Source organism: Harpia harpyja, chromosome 13, assembly GCF_026419915.1.
Source record: "Harpia harpyja isolate bHarHar1 chromosome 13, bHarHar1 primary haplotype, whole genome shotgun sequence".
NCBI classification, from domain to species: Eukaryota; Metazoa; Chordata; class Aves; order Accipitriformes; family Accipitridae; genus Harpia; species Harpia harpyja.
In genome coordinates, this window is record NC_068952.1 from 34,436,308 (window position 1) to 34,463,513 (window position 27,206).

General features: G+C 40.3%; 1 protein-coding gene across 1 annotated transcript in view; it reads right to left on the reverse strand.

Moving 5' to 3' along the window:
* SLC35F3 (solute carrier family 35 member F3) overlaps window positions 1-16,372 on the reverse strand; it is a 188,226-nt gene extending 171,854 nt beyond the window's left edge. Inside the window, exons 1-2 of the mRNA XM_052806478.1 lie at window positions 16,041-16,372; window positions 15,466-15,695 (exon numbers count right to left, since the gene is read on the reverse strand). Of these exons, the coding sequence (XP_052662438.1) occupies window positions 15,466-15,695; window positions 16,041-16,093 (283 nt within the window). The 5' untranslated portion in view covers window positions 16,094-16,372. The remainder of the gene's footprint in view (window positions 1-15,465; window positions 15,696-16,040) is intronic.
* Between the last annotated feature and the right edge of the window lie 10,834 nt (window positions 16,373-27,206).

Sequence of the window (27,206 nt, forward strand, 5' to 3'; positions counted from 1 at the left end):
CTATTTCTAGCTTTCCAGGCTGCTGCTGGCTGGCACTTATTAACCAAAACACTGATAAACTGGTGTGTTTGATCTAAGAATAAAAACTGGTACCCTTCCTTTTCTTGCCTTTGCCAATTTCCTCTCCTTGCCAAAGACTACACCAGGAAGGCCATTAGATGGTTACCCAAACCACACTGCAACACAATTCAATTAGAAAGACTGATTTTTATTTGCCTGCAGTTGTATATGACAATAGGCTAACATATCCACAGAGGACTTGCAACTGCATGTCACACCAGTGAAGTGACTTGTCTTTTAGGAAGGAAAAAGAAAAAAGGAATTTGTATAGACTATTTTGTCCTGATGTTCACAGGAGTCTTTGTCTAAACTTTTGCATCATTTTCATCACAGAACCCTCCCTTGCTCTTCACTTCTCATGCAAAGTGGATAAATCTAGCACCTGAGCAAAAAGGGCAGTGGTTGGAGAACAGAAAGCAACAGTACAACTTCCCACATGACTGACTTCCCAGTAGCTAAGATGAATTTCTCTCCCTCTCCCCCTATTCCACTTGTTCAAATCACAGATAATCACTTGCAAATAAAGTGTGGTTATCAGTGGCTCCTTAAAGATGACAGTCCCTTAGGTGAGGATTATATAGAGCATGAAGACTTGTGTTCTACATAAGAGACTATGTGTCTCTTATAGTCTACAAGTCTGTGTAAGACTTGTGTGTGGCAAAATTTTTCCTTTTTCCAAACACCTGACCCAGAGTTAAATTTCATCACAGAAAATTTGGTAACTACAGTTTCTCGTCACATGTCACATTTGGCATCCAGGACATCTGAATTATTATTTTTTTCAGCTAGATATTTGAAAATTTAATGCTGTTTCCCCCAAGCTCTACAACTGATAATTGTCTTTATGCGTCTTTTTCAGGCTACCTACTTTAATCTGGATTCTACAAGCTTGTGCTGCTTAAGTAGTACTTTACTCCACTGAAATCAATGGAGAACCAATTTAAATAAAATGATGTACTTGGTTTGAAGAGGGCTTCATGCTTAAGGAAATGGTGCTTCTTGCAAACAAGATATCAAAGACTTAATGTCACAACATGGTGCTATAATGTTTAATTGCTTACTCAGAAATATCACCAGAAGAAATGTATTTTTCTCAAATAAATAAAACATCATCAAAACACTAATTTATACAGTTTTTAATTTGCATTAAATAAACTGCAAAGAAACCCTGTCACAAGGATTTTTCCTTATAGACAGACCATTGTGTCAAACTTAATTGCACAGCGCACATTAATTACTTTGAATTATATTACATTCTGGAAAAATGACAAGATCAGATTGATGAAAAAAATTAAAACACAGATCAATGATTATGTTGGAAACGACAAAATGATTAAGAGAACTGAAGTATTTTGACACTGAATGGAATTACTTCTGTTTGCACAGAAAAATTATTTGGTTTATTCACACACAAATTGACTTACAATGTATATATAATAGGAATGATGAAATCTTCTAGATTGCTATAATTAGCATAGACAAACAAAAATGATATTTTGTGAAGAATATTAAATTAGTATTTTCAAAAAAATTTTACATTCACAGTCAATAGAAACCAGCTATTTGGGGCAATACAAATAATTAACATCCCAAAAGTTAATATACACAAATGAATAATTTTCATCACACAGCTGCTGCACAGCTTAAGTTACTCATATATAATTTTGCAGGCTTGAAACTTGTGTATCAAATAGTTGCAGAGACATTTCCTTGGAACTCAGTAGCTCCAAGGAAATATATCTCCCTCATTATTTAACGGAATAAAAAACACTGAAGACCTATCTTTCAAATATAAAGCAGATGCATGACCCTGTACTTATACCCATGGGTATTTTCAGTTGTTATTTTGGTTATTAGATAAGGTCCTTAATATTTTAATGGTGTAACATTAACATAAAAATTATGAGAGAGACGAAGAGTAGAATAAAATCAAATAGTTTCAGTTGGAAAGGACGTATAATGATCATCTAGTCCAACTGCCTGACCACTTCAGAGCTGACCAAAAGTTAAAGCATATTATTAAGAACATTGTCCAAACGCCTCTTCAACACTGACACGCTTGGGGCATTACCTTACAGTAACTACTATAAGGTTTAAACTTCATTCACTAGTTAGTCCCAAAAAGCTTATAAATGCAAAATTATTTGACAAATACTATTTAAAGTAGGGAATGGTCGAGAACTGCTTTAATTTTAACTCTTAAAAAAAAATATATCTAATGAAACCATCCTTATGAAATGACAGAATAATTTAGCCTATTAGAAATAAATCAACAGCAATAAAAAAGCAAGAAAGATCAGGACTTGCAAGGCTGGTTGTTGTCAGAGAAATTCTCCAGCTTCAACATTGAGCTCAGATTTCTATAGTCAAATTTTCTTTTAGTAAAATCAGCTACTGTTGCATAAAGCAGATTACAGTGCAACTGTTTTAACCTTGTACTAGCTGAGAGCTATACATCTCAAGTGAAAGAAACCTTTCTGCAATGTGTTGATGTTTTTGTACCTTCCAATTATTCTTCAATGCACAGTAATTCAGCTAGATCAGTTAATATCCACGGTACTAACTAATATAAAATCTCTTGACCTAGATCTCTCTTATTCCTCCAGTGCAATTCCTACAGCTGGGCATGCAACTTTAGCTAAGGTTCTACAATCCTCCCTCCAAAAATTGTTTCAAGATCCAAATTGTCTCAACATTTGGGATCGTTTTACCTCTTCCTGTTTTGAATTGCTCCAGACAGAAAGGCAGTTTCATTGCTCTCATGCTGTCCTCACCTAGCATAAGAAGGATCGTTTTCTTATAAATAATTGGAGGATCACAAATACCTACTGTCTAATTGCCTTCTGCATGGAAACAAAGTGAAGAAAACAAAGGAATTCACTAGATGTTTACAAGGGGAATGCTCTTAGCCAGAAGTGAATTTACCATACATGTTTACATCAACAGATAGCTACAACAGGAATGCTCTCAGCTGGAAGCTGGAACCAGATCCAGCCACTCTGCAATTCCATTTGAAAAGTGCAGAAGGCATTAGAATAGGAAAAGAAGACTCTGGCCTTGTGAGCATACTGTGTTTGTAAAAATACTTTGGCTCGTTTATTCCTGGGACTCTGGAGGTTTATGAGTGTCCAAGCCTACCAAACTGCACAGCTTTCACAGAGCTATTACAACCACAGTTAGACCAGAACCCTCACTTCCCTTCAGGAGTGCACGCACCATTAGTTGCTGGTTTTAGACAGGCAATATTCCCCTTAGCTTCTATCGGAGTTTTACCAATGTGAAGACTGAACAATTTTGGTCTTTGAAAATAAAGAGGTAAGAGGTTAATGCACTAATTCCATCAACCAGCTTCATTAGATAGATTTTAAACTTTACCTAGGAGTTTTTCCAAGCCGCATCCTGTATGTCACTCATATGGCTTTGTGGGGGAATAGTTTAACAATAACCGAAAAAAACTAAGCTGCATGTACATTTTATCTTTAGCATTTCAAATTTCTGCAGGAACAGTGTAATTCCATCCCACTGCACACCATCCTTTGTCTACGTTTGCAAAGAGGTATGGTTTTATGTTCTTACTCCTCAGCTGACTGAGTCAGGGCTATCAAAGCCTAAGTGACTTCCAAGTTATAGCTTATACAAATAATGAACTAGAATGCCTTTCTGTTACTGTTTTAAAAGGCTCCTGCCTCAGACCCATTCAGTGTCCCCCACACTATTACAGGCAGATTCTCTGTTCTCATCTGAAGTGGAAAGACATGACCAATGATTTAGCATTTAGCAAAAATGAGGGAGTTTGGTCTTAGAGAAATATGAATCTTCTACTGGTAACAGACCTCTTTGAGGACCTTCTCCTCCCATCCCAGTGCTTCTATAGCATGCCCTGTTAGAGGTCTCAATACTTAACTTCGAACCTAAAACTGCAAATGACTGTATATATGTTTTTTTCTCCTTTCAGCACTTGGGCTCTGGGTAGTCAGCTTTCTAGGCAATGGGAAGAAAGAGTGGTCTCTTCTCAATTGCTGTAGATGCTTTCTACCCATGTTGGGACAAGCTATTAAGTACTAATTAAATACCAAGTTCAAGATGAAAGGAAATTAAAACTGCACATCTATTAAAAGAAATAATTATTCTATAATTTAAATAGAGCTCCTCAATAGTGCTGAGGAACGTATAATAAAGACCATGAATGGGTAGGTGTAATTGGATGCAGTTGCCTTAGGAACAGATGTTCAGCATGTAAAGCAGGAAGCCTGCTTAAAAGGCAAACTCAAAGACTTAAGCCTCGTGGGTGAAACCTGGCTTGACTGAACTTACTGACAGAAGTACCATGGGCTTGGTTGGAGTCAGGGATTCATCGCAAGAGCTTTTCTAGTTCTCTCATATTTGCAATATTATTATGAGTGCAGAGCTGAATAATGTATTACTTTGAGCTAGAAGTGCTCTACTGGAGGTGCATTTCCCAGTTTCCTTTGTGCAATAAGTTCATCAAGAAACAAAAAGTACCTAGGGAGTCATAAGAGAGTATAGGTTTACACTCTAGAGATTCTGATATCATACTTCCAATGTATTTTTATTATCTAGACAAGAGACATTGTGCTTTTAGAGGAGTGTTATTGTAGGATGTAAAAGAATTTGACATGCAGAAAGAAAACACTGTCTGGGATATGAGTCTCATTTTAAAGTAATATTAATAGCAAAGATTCCTATAAACATGCCAGGCAAAAATCTTTTCATTTTCTGAGTTTTCTAGAAATAAATACAGAACACCTAATATTGTTTGCCAGAACGATTTCCAGTGAGATTCAACTTCTACTATGCACATGGCAGAAACAGAAGGTCCAAAGTATTGCTCCCGGTATAAGACGTGTTTCTTGTCCATGCATTTCTCTGCAAAGAATCTACTTGTTCCTGCTTCTATGATTTACTGCCCATTTTTGTTTCCATTTGGAGAAATAGTATAAAACCAAAACTACTTCTCACCCTGTATGAAGTCAGAACACATATACAGCCCTCTACCTCTTGACGTCACTATTTGCAAAAGACAAAGAATTTCCTACAGATATTGAACTACACATTAGTAGAGGTGTAATGTCTGAAATAGCAAAGGATACTCTTTGAAACAAGAAAAGCAAATAAAGAAGTTGTTTGTTAAATAAGTTGTTCATTAAATAATACTTCCCAAAGACTGGGAAGTAATTTTATGAGCAAGAACCAGAGGTCAAATTCTACGCTGCATCCTCTAAGAGTATTATCTTAAGTCTAACAAGGCAACTGTGGGAATGCAGTGATTTAAGATGTCTTTGTGCAATCTTCATATATTGTCTCAGGATAACATGGCAAGCTGGAGAAACCATCCAGGAGTCAGATAGCCTCCTGAAATCCCCGAAGCCATGCATACAGTAGCTCTATTTCTCCATGTTAATCTAGTTTTCATTCCAACTCATTTATTTTCCCAGACTGAAAAAGAGAATCTCTTGAAAAACAGCTTTACTCCCTACGTATTGGGAGAAAGTCCATGTGGCTGGATGCAGAAATCCCACGATATACTTACAACACTAATTAAATGTCGGCTTACATTCATTTTCAAGTCAAGACCCACCTGTCATTCCCATGACTATAGAGACAGCTTAAATTGGTTTTGAACTCCAGAACGCACCATAATTCGCCTTGTCTGGACATAATCTCTGGCTTGCATGAAACCTAAGATCCCAGATTGAGGCCCACAGAATACACTTGTAATGTATGTGAGAAATAGCTGAAATATAAGTCCTGAAAGACAGAGGCCCCTAGTCACAACACATGATGTAGAAGTGTCAGGAAGCCGAATCTATAGAAAAAAAAGCCTTTTCTGCTCTTTTCTCACTCCTCTTGCTCAACTTGAAAGTGATCCAAACTCCTAGCTTTGATTACAGGCATTTTCCATGGCTCTCCTGACTTTTAGGGGTTTGTTTCTTGCATGCCTTTTTCTACTTCTACATTATTTTATAATTTCTTCTCTTTAACTAGCCTTTCAAACCTAAACATATTTCTTTACATTATAAATGTCTTGTTTCTGAAGAAAAATCAACAACTGAGAAGTTACCAGACCAGTGGGACACTGTAAAACTAAATGCTATACAGCAAAATATAATTTCAGCAAAAGTACAAGGAACAATATGTTTTCTGTTATTAATTTCTGTTCCATGGAAAGTGCTACCCAAAACCATATGCAGTAGGTAGTGTCCAAGCTAAAAAATTAAACATGATTACCATAAGGCTACTACAATGTTAGTTTGTCCAAACAAATACTAGTATAAATGGCCCCATATTTTATTAAATCAGTCTCAAAGCTTTCAAAAGACATTGCATAAAGTGAGCAGGAGAGCCAACAGAATCATAAAGCCATGAAGATGTGTTTCCTGTTTCACAGTACAAACACTGCATGGTTGATGTTAATCCTGGCACTGAGTATTTCAGCTAGGGCAAAAATTTGCAAGCAGATAATCCCTACCGAACACCCGATAAACCGCATTGTCTGGATACAAGTTACTGTTTGAAAAAGGAAAGGCTTTCAGGACATGACCATGAAGACACCATCATCATCCTCACACAAGAACGACATCTCTGAAGGGGCAGGTCTTCAGTTCACTTCCCACCTGAGCACAAGCCTGTGCTCTGTTCACACAACTGCGTGGATCTGACAAAGCCAAAGCAAGGTACCCTGGGTGAGGTAGAGCCCCCAGACCGCCATAGGGCTCACAAACAGCACAACTGCCAGTGCGTTTAAGAGTCAAATGACTTGGCCTGCTCTAGCATACATGGACAGTAGACAACAAGCTCAACTTTCATGCTACTTTGGTACCTTAGCTGGTGTGAAGAAGAGATAGTGGGGAAAAGCATCAAATCTGTGCTATTTCCAATGTAAAAGTCAAGGAAAAAAAGATAAAACCCTTTGGGTTGTCGCTACTGGATCAGGCCTACCATCTATTACACATATTGCAGTGGGATTGGTAGGACTTTGCACCACTGTCCAAAACTGAAAATCCGGTTGCTCTCTTTAGACGTCTAAGGCCCCTTTTCACAAACTATTGCACAGGGGCCAGTTAAGGCAAAGCAAAAAGAATTTTAATTGCAAGATCAAGGCCTTATTATTTCACCAGCAGCCAGTTACATTTGCTTGTGCTGGAGAAGCTCAAAGATTCAGATATCCTTGCCTCATATGACTGGCTTGCTGAGTTAATATATCCTGTTGTCTATGTGATGTTATCCTTATTTTTCTAAATGTTAGGCCACCTAAATTCCTACAATACTGGAACAGCTTTTCTCAGAAAAAAGCCCAATTCTTAAGTTGGCCAGATATATGGAAACAAAATGACAGGAAGCAAATTAAGGCATATTTGGTACAAAAAAGAATCTCATGAGACCTTCAAGTTCCAGAGAAAAACAGAGGTGTCTGAAATGCCTTGGATGCACTTTTTTATAAGGGGAGCTAGCTGAGTACAGCACAAGCTTGCCAAAGTTTAAAGAAAATGAAATCAGGGAGTACCACCCCTGCATCCCTCCTATCTATGGCACATTTCATGGAGTGGTTCATAAAGCAAATACTTCTCTATGACCTTCCACGCAATCACGGCATCTTTTTTCTTCCATGGATTTGCTGAGGAATGAAATAACATGTGCCAAGTGAAGATAATCAGAGAATCAAAAATGCTCAGGGAAGCAGGTTCTACAACAAGATACATTGCATGAAGGCTAGCTATTCCCTAGGCAGGAACCATGATCTGCAGATAAATTTCTTTCTCCAAACATAAATGCTCATCGTATTACTGTTCTCAGAGTAGTCATCATTCACTAGCAATAGTGAAAAGCCTATGGCTTCAGCTTCCAAAACAAAGAGAGGGACAGAACTACACCCTCAGATGCTCCAGAGAAGGGCACTTTGCCAAGGGGCTAAAGTTGCCTTTATGTAATTTTTCCATCCCTCTCTTTATCCTGAGGCTTATGTGACCCCAAATAAATGGCAGCAATTACCAGCAGCTTCAGATTTACACCAGGAATATGAAACAGAAACACCTCATTACATTAAAAAGAGATTAGGGCACAAAAACTCACCTTGAAGACAGCCCTGACATGAGCCAGAATCCGGTAAAATTAGCTATTAGGCTAATGAGCATCGCTGGTGATGCACTCAGCAATTTCAAGAGGGACAAACATCTGGGTCCAAGAGTATTTGTTCTTTTGTGGCTTTGTGTTTCAGTAACACTACAGTTACACAACAGTATCTGATATTACAGTAGACCAGAACAGACTTTGCAGCCAGATTCCAAAGCCATTATCTCATGCAATTAATTGCTTTTATTAAACAAATAATTGATTTAAGTTGCACATATACACCACACAGTACACTCCAGAACTATTACAGAAATTTACCTTGATGAAGGAAGGGCCTCCAATAAAGATAGTTCCAAAAATAAGCATTTGTTCATAATTCTCAATAGTGTCCAAATTCTTTTTTAACAAATTAGCTTGCTCCCTCATTATTCCATATCAATACAGAGTAGTTTGTGTTTTTAGCAACAATCCATTATTATGGATTCAACACACTGATTAGTGAACACATTGACATTTCTGTTTCAAAAAAAAAAATACAGTTCACCAGTGAAAAGAGTCTCAAATGCCAGGTAACACTCTTCTTCAAAACTGCTAACATGGGCCCTGACTTTACAAAGACATACAACTAGCTTTAGTAGTAGGTTTTCATGATGGAGACTTCAGTAGTATACTCTACCAAAGTAACAACATTTGTTAAGGGTATAAAATGAATGCTGGAAGCCAACAGACCCCTAATTGCATACTGTAGATGACATGTAATTAAAGCTGCACTGAAAAATAAGTTGAAAGCAACCAATTAATTTGTTTAAACAGCAAACAAACAAAAAAAGAGGGGCCATTTTGTAGGTGGTAATTTTTAGTTTCTTCACTGTGAAAGCTAGATGCAAAATATAAAATATTTATCCAGCTACCTAGTTAAAAGTGGTGGTTACTTAACACTGCACAATTAAAATTGTTTAGTAAACAAGTTACTAAACGTTCACATTTACCATTTACTAAATATTTACTAAACAATTCAAAATGCTTAGTAAACCAGTTTAAATTACAATTGGCTTGACTTGACAGCAAGCAATTTAAAACTTAGAATTTGTGATTAATGAAACTCTATATTGTAACAGGAACCAGTTTTCTGCTTAGCATTGGCCAAAAAATACTTTTCTTACCACCTGCCAAAAGCCAAAGAACCCTCATGTCTCTTCTCCATTGGATTGTCTTGAAAATGAAACTTCTGAAAGCCTGGCTATATTTCAATCTCCCTTTTTCTTTAAATATTCATGTGGTATCTTTGGAGCTGCTCAGTATTCATCACCTGCACTCCTCTGCCCTGTCTCCCATGGCCAGACTGTGCTATTTCATGCTCATTCTCAGTTGCAAGACCACCCAAAGAGTTAAAGCCCACAGGGGCCAATGGGTTCCCTTTCCAATGAGAAACGTCTCCTGTAATATTCTGGGACATCCACTCCAGGCTTATGATTAGGTCTCTGAAATATTTTAAGAGACTGTCTCTGGAGACAGTTCTTCTCAGTTACAATGAGTACTATACATATGGGGAAATGGCTTTAGGAGTTTTTGCGTGTGCTGTCATATGGATATAAATCAGTAATATCCCTGGTTTGCGTATAACCACATGTAGGTTTAGCTTGCAGCAGACAGCTGTAGCTGACATCTGAAACAATGCTACAGTACTTTTAAATCTGCAATGCAATTCATTATCATTGCTTTCTTTCACCTGTAGGAGTTAGCATGTTTTCTTCGCTTTTCTGGCTAGCATAGCAATTAGTTATGTTAGTATTGCCAATGAAAAGCATTAAAAAAAAAAATTTAATTTGGCCTCAGACACCATAAGCCTGGCTTGGAAAAAAAAAAAAAAAACAACAGATGAAGCACATATTTTTAATTGTCTTCTAAGATTCTGGGGGGTGGGGTTGACCTATAGATTGACCCTGGGGCAGCTATCCAAGTTTTTCTCCCAGAGCAAGACATCTAGATGTTACCCCATGTTTTCACCTGAGAAGCAAGACTCTCACATAATCATTTGACCTCAGGAACAGCAACACAAACCATACCACCAAGTCTTGCATTATAAGAGCATTACATTCAGTATTTATGTATTGGAAAACAAGTAATCAGTTTTAAATGAATTGCTTACAGCTGGCCTGAAAACAGCTTTCCCCAGAGAAAACAATACTCTTCAACTTCTGTCTTTGAACTTCTGGAAATTCCTGTATATCACCTCAAAAAATAAGTTAAATTCTTGCTCAGATGCAATTATGTGAAAACAGTATTTGCACAAATTTCAAGCATTAATATTTTTATCCTTATTCATATCCCCACTGGATTTGCTTTTAGTGAGTGTGAAAGTTACAGCATTCAATGGCACATGAAAAGCAGATCACAAGGAGGAACATTGGGGATCAGCTGGAACCACTAATCTTTAGCTGTATAACTGATACTCCAATATTTATAAGGGTACAATGCCCATACTTTTCATTAGCTAAAACCAACACTAAACTACTACCTTCAAAGGCCATTGAAGTTCAGCAACCAGGGCATTTTCATACACAAACAATTATGCTTTCTGAGCAATGTTTGGGATATTTGTAAGCCAATATGTTCCAATATGTTACTTATATTGGTGACAGCACTTAAATTCCAAAATCCAGGTCAAGACTTACTGTGCTACATGCTGGATAAGTACTACATTGAAATTCTGTATGGTTTTATTTTAATGGGCATTAAAACTGTATGGTTTATTTTGGTATTGTTGAAATAACTATGAAGAAACATTAGAAATAAGAAACTAATATTTAAAATAGCAGGGAGGAGCAGAGCCAGAGAACAGTTACTGGACACAGTCTTTCCCTTTCACCTGAACAACAGCATGCCACTTAAAAGACGTCACTAGAACAACCTGGAATTATTCACAAGGTCAAAGTGTCATAGAAATGTATGTTCACAAGCCATGAACCACAGACTGTGGTCAATTCCTACTAAATAGAACTGCAAGGAGTTAAAAGTATATACTACTCTCTTAATATTCTTTCTGCATGTAGAGTAACATCTGTAAGCACACAAAGAAGGTAAGTGAATGAAAGTAAGAGGTCAGGTGGTCTCTTGGGCATCTAAAAGGAGGGAGGGACCTATATAATCCTGATTTGCCTCTAACGAGTCTGTATTTAGGAACACATGCTAAGGATGTTTGAAAGTCACTGCTTTAGAAGAAAGACCCTAATCTTAAACAAGGAGTAGAAGCAGGTGATCTGTAGGAAGAGGCAAAGATTGCAAAATAGAGATAGCTGGCTCAAGCCCACATGAATGTATTTAAAATACTAATCACATAATGACAGACTGTGATATCGAATCACCACAAAATAGACCTAGTTAATGTAGAGAAAAATGAATGTTTGGCAAAGGTGCTAGCTGCGCACATTTCGGGTGGAAACAAGCACCCCGCCAATTGCTACAATAATTAAAACAGACAAGTCTTCCATACAGATCAGTAAGACAGTTCAAGAGTTTAGTGACACTGTATTTCTCAAGTACAGAAAAGCTCCTAGGGACTATACTTCTAAAAATATTTAGGAACCTAATTCCTACTGATAATAGCACAAAATGGAAACTTAAAATACGGCTGTTCACCTCCAAACGTGTCTCTGCTTTTAAACTGAAGTCACAGGCTTTTAGAGGCAGAAATCATGGTAATTTACTTAACCTTCATGGAAGAGAACAGCACTGCTAATACAGCCCTAACAATGGTTTGATCTCCATACAACAAAAAGGCTGTCACTGGGATCTACAGATTTTTGTGGTGTTTTGTTTTTTTTAAATTAAATTCTTTGATCCGTATGTGTAATTTAAAAAAATCTAAAAGTCAATTAACATACCTCTTGTTGATAACTAGGATTTCACAAATATTGAGCTCTGTTATTGACGTAGCTGCATCAGAGTATGATTCTACAATCTGACTGCATCTTACATGTGTTTCTTTCCCTCTGCCTTGGCATTTGAGAAATCAAATCACATGCTGCCAAAGAGTCCCCATGGGACAAATATGAATATTTGATTTAGACTGGAGAGCAGTTATTCACATAATTAGTTACCCTGAAAATCAATAGTGAGAATTTCAGAAAAATAAGAACTGCCAGATTGGATCAGGACACACTCCTATCCTCTTTCTGAAGGTGGGCAGATGCTATGGAGGAAAGCGCAAGAAACCCTCAAGAAGGTGGCCCGTATCAGCCTAAGAGGGTCTAATTTGAATTCTGAATAATGAAGTTTAATATTCTCTCCAATATTTTTCTGAACTTAATTACAATTCTAGATCTTGTCACTGCTATCAATTACAAGCCCTTGAATTCTTCAGGAACAAACTATGTGTTTTCTTAAAAATTATTTCTTTTTCTATCAGTTTTTAATTGATGGTTTTCCAGCTGCATTGACTGTCCACCTGTTTTGCTCTTATGACACAGTAAGAAGAAAAACTCTGTATCTGCCTGACCAATATGCACCAGTACTTCCCATACTTTTGTTTCAACCTCTGTAAGGTAAACAGCCAAAACTCTTGAGACTTTTTATAGGTTGTCTGTACTCTAGCTCCTTACTCATCTCAGAGCCTTTTGTAATCTTTTTGGAGAGGAGATAACCAATATTACACAGTATTTCACTAGGCCGTACCACTAAATTCTCTGAAGGCATCATAACACAGAAGTACATCGTTCAGTTTCTAAAATCTGGTTTGCAAGTGTAGTCAAACAGCAGAGGTCTTCCCTGAGCTGTGTACAGTCCCAAACTACTCCCTCTCACCAGCTGATGTAATGATGTGAAATTTTGCAAGGAATTTTGGCATTTTCAGGAAACAAGAGGCTTCTGTTTGGGATAACTGAATGTCATTTGTTGACGTTTGGGCTATTCACCTGGCTGGGTCAGGTCTCCCTAGAGTAATGACGAGTCCTTTCTCGTCTGTCCAATCCATATCAGTTTGTGTCTTCAGCAGATTTTTACTTCTTCCTCCCTTCTTTCCATCTAATTTATACATATATTAAATACTGCAGTTGGTACACAACATTGAGGTATCCCAGTATGTTTTAAATGGTCAGGTTTTTACCACAACAAAACTAGTCTCCAAGCTAGTTTTGGGGTCATGGTAACACTCTCTCTGATGATCTCTGGTAGTTTCCCCTCACAGAGTTTTGTTAAAAAAACTAGCAAAAGCTTTCTGAATGTCTCAATTTTATACACACATACAAATATTTATATAAACAGTCTAAATTAAGTATGAGAGGAATACACTCCAGTGTGAAAAAAACAGATCTGGCCCTACAGGTGATTTAGTTACAATAGAAAGAATGTCACTGTGAGAGAGATACCAAATCTAGATCAGACCAGATTATGGACTTATTTTCCAGAAAGCAGGTCCATTATTAATGCACTCCATAATTATAGTGCCAACAGCACCTAAATGTCTACAAGCATGCGCAATAAGATGACAAAAGGTGCCCACAGTACAATGTGAATTTAATAAAAATTGGTTGTTCGCAGTTCTTGGGCCAATTAAACCTTCTAACTGGAAGGTGACAAGGAAAGTTCATATCCCCAAACTGGGCATAAGCCCAGCTTGAAGGACTATTCAAAGAGGTTTCAAAGTAGCTGTGACAAAGTTGACTTCCCACTTTCAATGATCTACCCCACTTACATGCGTTCAGTCAGGTATTCAGCTGATGCAGATCAACCCTTGCTCTGTTTCAGCCATGCCATATTATACCAGCTAGAGAGATGGGTCTTGTCTTCTGCATGTTCTTCTACATTCCTAGCAACTCAGATTTAAAATTGGCAACGACTTCACATAACCTATTATTTTTAGACATACGTTTATGAAACTCACACACTTTGTATATTTATCCCCCACCATTACAACTCAAGTATGTAATTTTGTTATTCAGAATGAGTTATGAGAGAAAATATAACTAGAATAGCAGGCTTAGGCTTGCAATTAACTTTTTCAGACACAGTTATAAATTTCAACAAATAGGTTATAATTGAGGAGCCAGCATGACCTTTATTATTTCAGAAGGTTCAGCCATAGCAGCTCAGTGCGACTTCAGCTGGACTATTAGTCACTCTGTCAGACTGAAGCACTAACATCCAACTCAGTCTGGCATCAGCACATGATCTGATCCTGAAAACTGACCTGAATAAGCTTTACTCTCAGGAATGGTCCCAATCCAGGCAATGGAATTGCTCTTAGAGAAATCCCATACTCCCTGTCAGTGAAGTAGGAAATGTCACATATTGCTGTCATAATCACAATCAAGAAAAATATAAGGCTCTTGCAGAAGAAGTCTTAGAATATTTATAAATCCTATAATCAGGCAATCAGGAGTGGCTCTTCCTCACAGAAAAACTGAACAAGTACTGTGTACCACACTTTCTTGTATCATTCTCTTCCATCGTTAAGCACACTGCCAAACAGATAATCCATGAGTAAACATTTCAGAACGTTTACACTTCATACTTAGAAAAGTGCAACATGAAAACAATCACTTTGTCAGAGCCAGTCTTCCCAGCAAAGCAATGATTTCTGTTACAGCAGAATCCTTTTTACAACAAAAACCCTGTGATGTTATGAAGGACGTTAAGACAACCAAAATATTTTTATGACTTCAGTTAATTGGTAAATTATTCTTAGAACTTGTTAATTCATGCAATTGCCATCATGGTGATGAAAGATGGCCAAGAAATAGGGTGTCACTTCCTTTGAAAATCACGTACGTGGAAGAATACAGCTAGGTCTCTCTTGCTGATATCATGCAAAGTTTCGTACTCAAGTGCAGGCATATGGAAGAAGCAATTCCATTTGACATAGGAAAAGGCACAAGAATTCAGGTCAAGTGCTGTGAAAATCTGACAGACCCCCAAAACAACAGAAAGATGCACTGATAACATATTCCTTGTGAAAACAGTATGTGCATGAATGCACTTGGGCTTCTACAGAGCCGCCACAAACAAGGTAATCAGCATCACTAAGTGTGTCTGCAACATTAAGACAAATATTTGACCTATTTTCTTAGCAGAATTTAGCTGTCGTGATTCTTAGCACTACGGTCCGGTGAGCCTGCAACTGCCTAAGGACTAACGCAGCACGGGCGCAGAATTCTTTGCGGAGAGTGGGACCGCTTCCACGGGGCAAGCAAAGCGATCAGACCCCCCGCGCCCACACTCATCGGCCGGCTCTGGGCCGCGGTGGCCCCCACGCAAAGCCCCGGCGCTCGTCCCCCTCCCGGCAGCCCCCCGCGCCCAGCCGTGCTGGGGACTCACGTTTGTAGCTGGCGGCCCAGGGCTGGTAGCCGTAGTAGCCGGTGATGCGGAGGATCCGCTCCTCGATGGAGGTGAGCCCCACGGAAGCGCTGGTGAGGTCCTCCACGGAGCGGGACCACTTCAAGTCCTCTTTGATGGCCTCGTCCACCACCAGGTACTTCAGCTGCCGCAGCTGCGGGCTGATGTCGGACAGCCGCCGGGGGCTGACATCGGGGGAGCGCCGCATGCCGCTGGGGGCCGGGAGAGGGGCGTCAGCGGGGCGGCGGAGGGACGGACGGACGGACGGAGACACGACACCGCGGGCTGTGCAGCGCCGCCGCCGGGGCCGCCGCCCTCCGCCGCCCCGAGGCGAAGTTGGCGGCGGGCGGCGGGACCTCCGCCGGCAGGTGAGCGGGCCCGCCGCCCGCGGCAGCGGCGCCGCAAACTTTCCTCGCCGCTCTCCACCGGAGCGGCCCCCCGGGGGCGGGCGGCGGCGCCGGCTGAGGTGAGGTGGGGTGGGGTGGCGTGGGGTGGGGTGTCCCCGTCCCTCCCAGCCCGCCCGGCCCGGCCCGGCCCGGCCCCGCAGCGGTACTCACAGGGTGGCAGCTTTGCCCCGCGCGGAGCCGTTGGGGAACTCCCGGATCCCCATGGGGAGCAGCAGCGATGGCTGAGGGGCGCCCAGACTTCACGGCGGGGCGAGCCGGCGGCGCTCACCGGCCGGGTAAGAGGCGGGAAGGAAGGAGCAGAGGGAGCGGGGATGCGGCGGCCCCCCGCGGCAGAGGGTCTCCGGGCTGGGGCTGGCGCTGGCCCCCGGCGGGAGGAGCAGGCAGAGAGAGAGACGGACGGACCGACCGCCACTGCCGCCTGCGAGGCGCGGAGAGCCGGCGGCGGGGGCCGGGCCGGGCAGGGCAGGGCAGGGCGCGCTCCGCGCCCCCCACCCCGCGCGTTGCCGCCGGCCGCCAGCAGGGGGAGCCCCGCGGCCCCGCCGCCGCCAACCTCCCCTGCCGCTCGCCCCCTGGCGGGCGGCCGTGGGGCGGGGCGAGGGCAGCCTCGCCTCCCCCGGGCGGGGCCACCCGCTCCCCACCCGGGCCGGCAGCGGCCGGTGCTCGCTCCTCTGCTGCGTTCGTACCGCCGGGGGGGCGGGTCCGGTCGGGTGCCCGGGGCGCGGCCCCGGCGCGGAGGGAGCCGAGCCGCCGGGAGGGCGGGCTGCGTCGTTCGTCGCGGTGTCTCCTCGTCTGGCGTCCGTTAGGAAGGAGCGATGGAAGAGCGGTGCGAGGGAGCCGGGGCACGGGTGGGCTGTGCCCCCGCCGCCAGCGCGGGCGGAGCGGGTTTCCGCGGGGCGGTTGCTGGGTTCCCCGGCAGAAAGGGCGCCCGCGCCTGAGGGGATCGGCCGCAGCCCTGAGGGGATCGGGAATCCTAGGCCAAACTGGGACGAACACGGGGCGTGGGGGGGGGGGGGGGTGACGACCCAAGCAGTCCCTAGCTGCGACCGTCCTGAAGCGACCGTGGGCCCCATCTGACAGGAGCACCCTCCCGCTTTCCCCATAACGCTGCTGAACCCGTACCATCGACACCCGACTTCTTACGTGTACCATACGGAAACACCCTATTCACAAACAAAAAAATAAAAGTCTGATAATAGATACTCAGACAAAATTTGATCACCTGCAAGCAGAGGTAGTTGAAGTTATAGAGCTTCTTGTGTATTCGTGTCTCATAGGAAAAAAAAAAATGAAATCCAAGGAGAAAAGATTGTTCCCTTTCACCCCTGCACAAGCTCAGTTTACCTGGAACTTTAAAACGCCAAGCTATTGAATGTGGAAGCGAGCTGGTATCAGTTAAATACGACCTTTCACTATCACCAAAGGTAACATTACAGGATCACTGCACCATTATCAGAAAGAAAGAATAAAAAAAGAAAAATCTCCAGCAGATGAAAGCCAAACTAATTTTCATCTTAGATACACATGTACTAAACAATGCATTGAATTTATTTTATTTCCTATGCAACCCTTATTGTGAGCCTATGAAAGTGAAAGCGTTGCTGAGGAGGTCAGTTCCGAAATCTAATACGGGTGAACAGCAGTAGTCCAGCAGTGCAAGCAGAGAGTAACTGTGCAGGCATTTGACGCTGCGTACCTGCAGAGCAACAGAGCTGCTTGTAAGGTACACAAACCAATGCAGAAGCATGATTTCCACTAAGATGAGAGGATGAAAACACAATGGTCACTAAATATACCGATACTGATTACAGGCTTGATTTAAGTCTCTTTGGGGCATTCAGGGCAGGAGTAATGATAACAACAGGCATGAATGGGATTAAACATTTCAGTCAGGCCTCTGCAGTCCGGCATCATTCTGTATGCAGAGCCCCTGCTCTCTCTGGCTTTAAGTGATGGACAAGAATAGGATTTCATCTGAGAATTGCATGTAACACTGCATGTATCTAGTGTCAAATTCCTCCATTATTATAGGTACAAGATTCTCAAAGTGTACTAAAAATAACAATACAGGTCCAGAAATGTAAGGCAGCTGGGCTGACTGTGCTCAGTACAGGACTAGTTCACATTGGTATGAGAAGACAGTATAAAGTTCTGAGTCTCTGGGCAAGCAAAGGTTCCAACAACCAAGAAAGTGACATTGTTGACCAGCCAAGCAGTGACACCTGGTGAGTACTCACCTACCTCTCAGCATGGGCTGGTGCAGACTAGCAGAGGCTTGGTCAGCCCTACTAGATATTTTGCCTCCATCACTGAAGTATTTAGCTACCCATTTTCTGTAGCCCCAAGAGAGCAGCCATGGGAGTTGGAGGCCTTATTACACACGTCTCCACTTTAATATGCCAGAAACATCTCATTCCCCTGTCCAATAGATTGGTTTTCTGCTGTTTTATTCTTCCCCAGCTGCTGCCATTTCAAGGTGTAAATGAAATGACGGATGGGTGTTAATACTTTCTCCTGTCATGCAGGCAAGTGACTTTGGACAGCTTGGGTGGCAGTGCTGACAACCTTGAAGTGAACATGCATCTTGCAAGAGAGGAAAAAAAAATGCATGGGAGTGAAAATTTTGAAGTTCACTGAAATGTTTAATAGAGATGGCAATTCAAAAGTGTAGTAAGAGGTAACATCAACATAGCTAGCTCTTAGGATCTTATCAAACCTTGCTGTTAGTGATGTTTCTTAAAAACTAGCAGCTGCTGGAGACATGCAAGTAAAAATTCTTTTGTATATTGTTTTAATTATGTTTAAGCATTGTAGCTAAAACTGAAACATTACAATATGGCGTTGGACATTAAAAGATAAAATATGGGATCCCACGTGATTTGGAATTTCTAGATTTATGGAACTACTGAAGATTTTTAATATGAGGAGAGAAAATATTGTAGTATACTAGCAACGCTACCAAGAGTAAGAAACAAGTTAAAAAGAAAACATTTGCTAAACCTATAGTGTATACCTATTTAAGGAATAGTGGACAAAATGGAGCAGGATTTGACTGAGTTTAGGTTTGAGCCACCTAGCATGGTACACAACACCAAGCTGGAGCCATTATAAACAGCTTTTCTGAACATCTTGCTAGTGCATTACTTTCATAAAACACCTACAATCATCCAAACACAGAATAGTTAGGAAATGGTGTATTTTTTAAAATGGCAGAGCCCTATAGCAAGGGAACAATTAGTACTTATTCCAGAGTGTGGTGAGTTCTCCCGTCCTGTTAGATACACCTTTTTATGTTTTTCCAGCCAACATGAAATTATATGCTGACTGATAGTCAGCTCTTAAAAGGCACAGCTATTAAGATATAATAGCATTATGTTGTCTACAACATGGTGCCACGTCAGAAGAAAATATAATTTAAACTGTATTTATTTTTACCTCCCATCAATACTAGCTTGCCAAAAGGTTCTTTGGGATGGAAATTTACACTTATCAAAATACTACTCATTTCATGAGGAAGGTAAGTGAATTTTTTTATTTCTACCCCCCCCCCCCCCAAAGAGTTTTACATTTAAAGGATACAGTGACAGTAGTAGAATAAGATAGCAAAAATATTTCATTGGGTAAAAAAATAATCACAGCTGCAGAAACTACAGCATGAAGCTGACATGTTCCGTCTTCTCCAGTTCATAAAAATCACGCTTAGGAACCAAGTCTTTAGAAGACAACCCTTGTTCCTTCAGCAAGTACTCTTCTAACTGAATCTTCTGGAGCTGATGTATGTTTCTGCTTCTTAGTATTTTTATGCTTAGCACTGAAGGTATATATGTGAGTCATTAATCAGATATTCCCACCCCAAGAGTTTTTGAGTTAGACAGAAATACATGATAAAAGTCCTATATAATATATGGAAATGCTTGTATGGCAAAACTATTAATTTTCTCTAGCTGGGGTCAAATTTGACATCCACAGGAATATATTGCTATTAATGGCAATGTATGGCAAAACTATTAATTTTCTCTAGCTGGGGTCAAATTTGACATCCACAGGAATATATTGCTACTGTATATCCAAAGCGGCTCCAGCTCAATCAGTGGGACTAATTTCAGTATGCTATTCAGACTGAATAGGAGGGCAACTTTGAACATAATCTATTTATTTCACGCACAAGGTATTTTGAATCAGCAACAACAACAAAAATCTTACCACATAGCTGGAAACTTTTTAGTCTATCCTGGATAATCTTTGCTTGCATTTGTGTTTTAAAATATTTAGTACCACCTTTAAATGGTTTATATAAACCCAGAGAACCAAGAAAGACTGATAGAGCAGGCAGAGAATGGCCAAATGCAAGACTGAGTAATAAGCAAAAAGTCAGCCTAACCACCTTCAGCAGACTCACACTTGGTCTCTCAAGTAGAGAGACAGAGACTGTGCTTGAGAGCACAGTCAAATGAATTTAAGACAAGTTGCAGCACATTCTTCACCTGAGCTCTCACATTGTTCCAAGACCCCTGCAATGCACAGGCAAAACTAAACAAGCATCAGAATTTCTGACATGACTTCTTGCTGAAAGCAACTGGAAAGCTGTGGAAATTATGATGTAGCTGCCTGTTGTAGTCAGGAAGGGACATACAGAGTCAGTGTCCCAGTTCCTGGGAAGTACGCTGCTTTATAGAAAGCTGATTTTAATTTGCTACTTTGAAGTGGTTGGATATAAACTGTTCAGTTTATTCTTTGCCAGACACAGTGGAAAATAGAAGTCCCTTATATTTGGAATTGAAAATAGGCCTATTTATTGTTTTGCTATCCATTGCTAGAGAAGTGCAGAAAAAGTTTAGGACATCTCATCATGTCTTGGTCGTGTATGAACCCTCCCATTGCCTCTCTTCCCAGTTCAAATAAAAAACTGAAATGCAAAGAGCAGAAAAATAGTAACATATCCTTCCTCCAGCAAGAGGCCCCAAAGGGACTGTAGGAGGTGTCAATGACAGAAAATATAGAACAGCAGACCTCTTCAGCACCCCATATTTTGAGAAATACCAGAGGCTTGAATCTCAAAGTCAGTGTTCTACATAGCCTTGGTATCCCTTCATGTTCTGCCATTTCAAGTAATTTGTACCAGAAATAATGGGCTACAAAACAGAGGTTAAGGAAAGACTAGCTACTGGTCTTGCAAGTTTTCTGTATTTATCTCTGTATTGTTCCTAGTTTGTCCTTCACATGAGTTTGGCTGAGAGGCGAGCTAAACAACCAGGGAACAAGGAACAGGGGAAAGTCATAGCAACAGCTGTCTACCCTGGCTAGCCCATGAAAAACCATGGGAGGGGGAAGCAATAGCAACAAAAATATAGGGAAGGGAATGAAGGACTCTGGAGAGAACTTGAAAGAAAACTTTTAATGGATTTGTGCTCAGGGAAGGCAGTTGCTTTAGTGAATTACAGCACAACATTCACATTATGCTTGAAGTTACTTATCTGGAAGATGTGCTAGCCCCAAGAAATATCTGATAATTCTCACCTTTCAGATGAACTTTTGTTTTTCTAATATTGAAGGTGGTTTTTAAAGTTGACATTTTTTTGATGCAGAAAATGTGTCACTAGCCTTGGACTGTGCAGCTTTCTCAGCAGGAGAGATTTCTGAAGAGAAAGGAACACTTGGAGACTGATTTGACAGGCAATTTTTTACTGTATAAAAATTAATGGCAGCTGTTTGAAGCCGCTCATGTGTCTGAAACATTAAAAATCCCACAGCTGAATTTTTTGATCTGGGAGCATAGAAGATCAAGGAACATTACACTTTTGCCATATGGTTCTATAGTGTGGGGCATAGCCACTTACTTCCATGCGTGCATTTTGAACCCTATTTAAGTTAACCATACTTATTTTTCCAGATCTTCTGGAAATAATTTCAGAAGCTACTATAAATATTCTGCTACACCACCCAGACCCCCCTTCTCCCCACAATATACAAAAAGGTGTCCTCTCTTCAGCTTTTTGTCACCTACAATGTATATATTTCATCATATCATAAAGACAGTATCTCACTGCACTTTTTTCCAGCTGTTTTTTTGAAGTGAAAAGACTTCGTTAAAAAAAAATCCATTAACAGTATAAATTTTTAGTGAGAGTAACAGTAAGAACCATGAGCAGATAATTTGCAGAGGTGCTATGCAGGTCCCTCCTGTAGACAGCAACACCCCTACATACTGTATACCCACATAGGGACAGATGTTGGTGCTACTGTGACCCTCAAGGCTGCACTGCTTCGTAGTATAAAATGATATAGCATTAAAAAATTAGTTCCTTCATCTTGTATTTCTTTAGTAGATTCTTTTATTGTGGTGATAAATTTGGAACAATGAGATTATTTGATTAAACTTTCTCAGTCACTGCTGAATGGACTACCCTGCTTGTAGAATTAATAAAAAGGCCAAGACACCTCATTAACATGCTTGGTATTGAGCTGCATTGGCAGCGGTGCAGTTTAATCCTGCCAAAGGGCATTTGCTGAGGAAAGTCAGAAAGCTTTTAAATCATATTCTTAAAGGTTGAGTCAGGAGAAGATGACCTTGCAAAAGCTGTAGTCCTGAACTGTCCAGACTTCCCCCACGGCCCATTCACACTAGAGCTGCTTACTGCACAGAACAGTATGTTAAATAAAATGGCTTCTCCTTGTGTAATTCAATGCATCAAGCTTGATTTTGCTGTGCATGCTGATTGGAAAACTAGATACAAAAGCTTAGTTTGGAAAAGGCCACATGCACTAGCATCCTCTAGCATTTTTTTAGTAGCTGAAATTACACTAGCATCACCTGATGGTCTAAAGGTAAATTTTCATTTATGATAATTGATAGACCCACCACACTACTTTCACCAATGCCTCGCATTCTGTATAAGCAATTACAGCTCAAAGACATGGAGAAAGTGGATGAAAAGCACCAGTTGTGTGTAATCATGCCTATCAAAACATCACAAAGATTAAGATTAATGTCATCATTGCTGTTTAAAATCATGCGTCTGTGGCACATATAGCTACAGAAAGTTATATTGTCAAGTAAATTGCATTATAATTCTCATACACAACAGCCTGTAAAACAGATCTCAAAATCCTGCTTTGGAAACACTGTTTAGAGTATTTACTTAGACATATAGAGTGAATGTCCCAGGTAACTAAAACATTCTGTGCAACTGGTTGTCCAGATGGAAATAGTTTTTTCATATGTAGACAAAAGCAGCTGCATTTCTCAACAGAAATAAGAAGTGCTCAAGCAAACTAGTTTCAAGTCATTAAAATTTAAGGTAAAGTTATCCACCAAGCTCAATTAATCTGATTTATTTCATGCTGGTGAAACTCCACCAGTGTAATGGAGTTGCCTCCAATGTATAGCTTCTGAATTCACAGGTAGGCTCTCATTTTGAAGAGTGGCATGATTTCTGTGATTGATCACTTTATCGTATTTTCAAAAGAAATGTGACTGCAAGAAAATTTTATTGCAAGTATCTTGACTTCCTCTAGTTTTGCTTAAGCTAAGCACATAAAAACTTCTTAAAAATCAGTAGGTCCTTGTGTTCCTTTGTTGGTAATTTTTCTTCTAAAGTGCATGTTTATATTCCTTTTTCTAGGCTACCTTTATTGGTTTTGACTTAAAGGTTTTCCTTTATATGTAAGTTTTCCTTTGTTGGCCCATGCAAAATTCCTATTCAAGTAAAAATAGGGCAATGTGAGAAAATCCAGCAAAGATAAATTAAGCCCTATTAGCAACATGATAAATGTGAGGCAGTACGCGCAAGACAAACTAAAAACCGTATATGGAGGTAAAGAAGAGATCACGTTATGCTTAGATACCTTTGTTAGGAAAGGGACACTTACCTTGACTGTCTTGAAATACAAATATCGTCCTTGAAATAGTAATACAGAGACAAAACTTACAAAAAGGTTTCCTAGGCTATAGGACTCCGTGGCACCTCAGGAAATGACAGTGCTGCGCGAGACTGAGGACCTGTGAGAGAAACTGGAGGAGAGAAACATTCTTCAGGCCACTGTGGGCCTTTTAATTGAGTATTTGGCTATAAACAAAAATGCTAGCCTTGATATTATTTTGTTTTTTTCTATGTACTACAGATTCTAACAAGAATATTGCATAGTTCCCACATACGATTTTTTTAAAGCCTGCCAGAAGTATCAATTTTAGTTGTATGAAATAGCTAAAGAAAACCTGGAATAATTAATTTTTATTTTATTTTTTCTCCTGCTACACAACATATGGATGAAGCAGTTGAGATTTTACACATTAAAAAGTTGAAAAATGGCACATTTTATGCCTTACTGTGCAGTGAAGAGGTAATGTGCGGCCTTTGTATCTCACAAGAGATTTTTATATTGCCTTTAATGTATTTTTTTTAAACATCAAAAGGGAATTAAAATAGCCCCTATAAAACACAGCCATTATTATGGCCTGAACACTGAGCTGCAGATAGTGTTTTGCCATCCTCCAGTACTCACACGCATATATACCAAGAGTTTTAGCTCTCAGACACTACTAAAATTAATGTCTCGTAGCCTTAAATATGGTGTTTCTCTAATAAAACAAAATAAATCCTCATCACAACAGATTTTAGCCTGCCTTTTGGCACCAATTATGGACCAAGATTATATTTATTCCTTTTGTTGTCATAAATAAAAGGGCCTTTTTTTGTGGCTTCTCCTCCTACCTGCTCTATTGTCAGTTACTATGATACCATTCAAGACAAAAGCCCACTCACACCATGCAGTTACTGTGGTGGTCATGTCATTCCCCACCGCTCAAGTTCACTTCGTGCTGCATTAGTCAATAAAACACTACCTTGTTCTTGCAGAGCCAAGTTAAGAGCTCCCTTCCCTCTCTCCTCCAGTAGCTGTGGATGTTCTCTGCTTTATCAGGTATAACACTCCTTAATATTATACACAAGCAGAGATATTATAGTGTACAGAAGCCATTTTTTTAAGCCCAATCTTATCAGTCAGATTAAAAACCTCAACAGAAAGATTCAACTCTGCTCATGAAGTTGAAAAGATACACAACAAACATGGAAGTTAACAGCAATTTTTCTGACATTACAGTAATCCATAGGCTAGCAAGCTAATCCTAGGTTCTGGTATATCTCCCACTAAAGATTAAATATTCATCTTTCTTCCATGATCAGTAGTTTTGCAGCATGTGCTTATAATATTTTAGTATTGAGGGGTATTTTGTGATAGTAGGACAACTAAAAACAGAAATTCTACAAAACTGATGAAAAGCTTCCATTGACTGAAACAAGATTTTTAGATTAAGCTGATGCACAATATTTGTGCTTATTTAACAATTTTGCCAGTTGGTAAATCCGAGTCGTGACTTTATTAGACCACTGTACAATGAGTAATTTGCAAAACAGAAAACAACAGAAACAAGAACATCTGCACTAGGAGAAAATATGCAAAAGCCCTAGCTGCCTCCCAGTTCTTCCAGGGTGCACTTATACTCCAGAGAGAAAATCTTCATGGCATTAAGGGAACCTGCCTCTATCATGACAGCACACCACAAGATTATATGCAAAGGTTTATGAAAAAACCCACGCACACTCCCCATGAGGCAGCCTAGGGATGAAAGCTATTTTTCAGCCTTGTGCATCAGCAGCATGAACAAAGGTTCACCATTTAGGAGATACTGCTTTATGAACGGAGAAGAAGGGGGAATTGTTCTCACTTTCTCACCTATTTTATTCTCACAGGAAAACAGGACTGCACAGGGTAGCATCTCTTTTACTTAAGTTAGCAGATCAGATTATAAACAGACTGGATCCAGCAAGAAGATGCCATCTTTACAGTCTCACTGTGCTGTAGTTTTTAGATTGGGTGTAGGGTGAAGACTAATATGAATCCCTTAAAGCCATTTGTTATGAGAAAGAGACAATACATTCATTTTCCTGTTTGCCTAGGATAGGAGAAGGGGCTTACATCTCAGCAAAAAACTTACAGTTTAGATCCTGCGCAAAATTTTGTTTTGCTAAGGATAGTTACGAACATAGAAGTGCCTCACTTAGGAAGTTTGCTGGAGCCTCCATCACTGGTATGTAAGTAGCTAAACATGCATCTGTCAAGGGATGAATCCTTCCTTGTACATCTCTATTCTCCACGGTAGAGGCTTCAATCTCCATTGCTCACTGGCAGCAGCCATTTCATGTGCCAGGCCAAAATCATGCCAGAAGAAACAGACTCAATATTAGATTGCTAGAGGAAGTGTTGCTGCAGTTGCTCCTGTTATTCCATTTAATGTTTTGTATTGCATTAGTCAGTAGCTACCTCATTATTTGCAGCCTCCTTGGTTTTTCCATTTTATTACATTTTACTTGTCAAACAAGACTGAAAAGAAATAAATCCTGGAGCTTGGGTAATGACTTGTTTTCCCTTTTCTGAATGCTCATTCTCTGGTTAAGAATGAACCCTTTTTCCACACACACACACCCCCTCCAGAATTAAGTTATCATTTCATCTGATAAAATTAAGTTACTCCTGGTTCTCATGCCTTACCCATGGATGCTTATCAGCTCTATCATGTATGAACCAGCTCAGAGCTCCAGAGAATATTACCTGTGTCATGCCCTTCAGAAATGCGGTTTGTAGCACTAACTTTTGAAAAGATTCTTTGGTGACATTTTGTAAAGATACAAATGAAACACAAAAGAGATTTCCTTGCAGCCTGCAACACAGGGGGGTGCAACGAGGAGCGCTGCTTGCCTGCTTCCCTGGCTCCGATTTCAGCACACGCAAGAGGCAGTCATCAAAATGACAAAACAGAAGCAGCCAAATCACAAAGGAAACGTAGGAAGTACCAAGAAAAACACAGAACCTCCTCCCATTCCTCAGAAGCAGGAAAGGAAGCTTTGGAAGGAGAAAAACCTGGAACATCTTTAAGAACTCAGATTACCATGGAATCTAAATTGCTGAGCATCAGACAAGAAGGGCTATAGTTGTTTACCAGTGGTAACAGTTATCAGCATGCCATTTTCTTCGGAAGTTCAGCCTGCCCTCTGTTATCTTGTTCTGGAATAGGTGGGATAACTGCAGAGCACCCACTCATCACCTTGAGGTCCAGCTGACTGCAAGGGTTTTCATCTAGTGCAACCTGTGTTGTGGTATTGCTTGACACAGACCAACAAGACAAGCACACATACAGTGAAGAGGTCAGCAAGAGGCCAACTAAACTGATTTACAGAAAGTGCGTGTGATATAAGGGAGGTAAGACCTCTCATACAGCTGTGACCATTTTTTACCGGGGATAAAAAAGTAATGTGCAGTTAT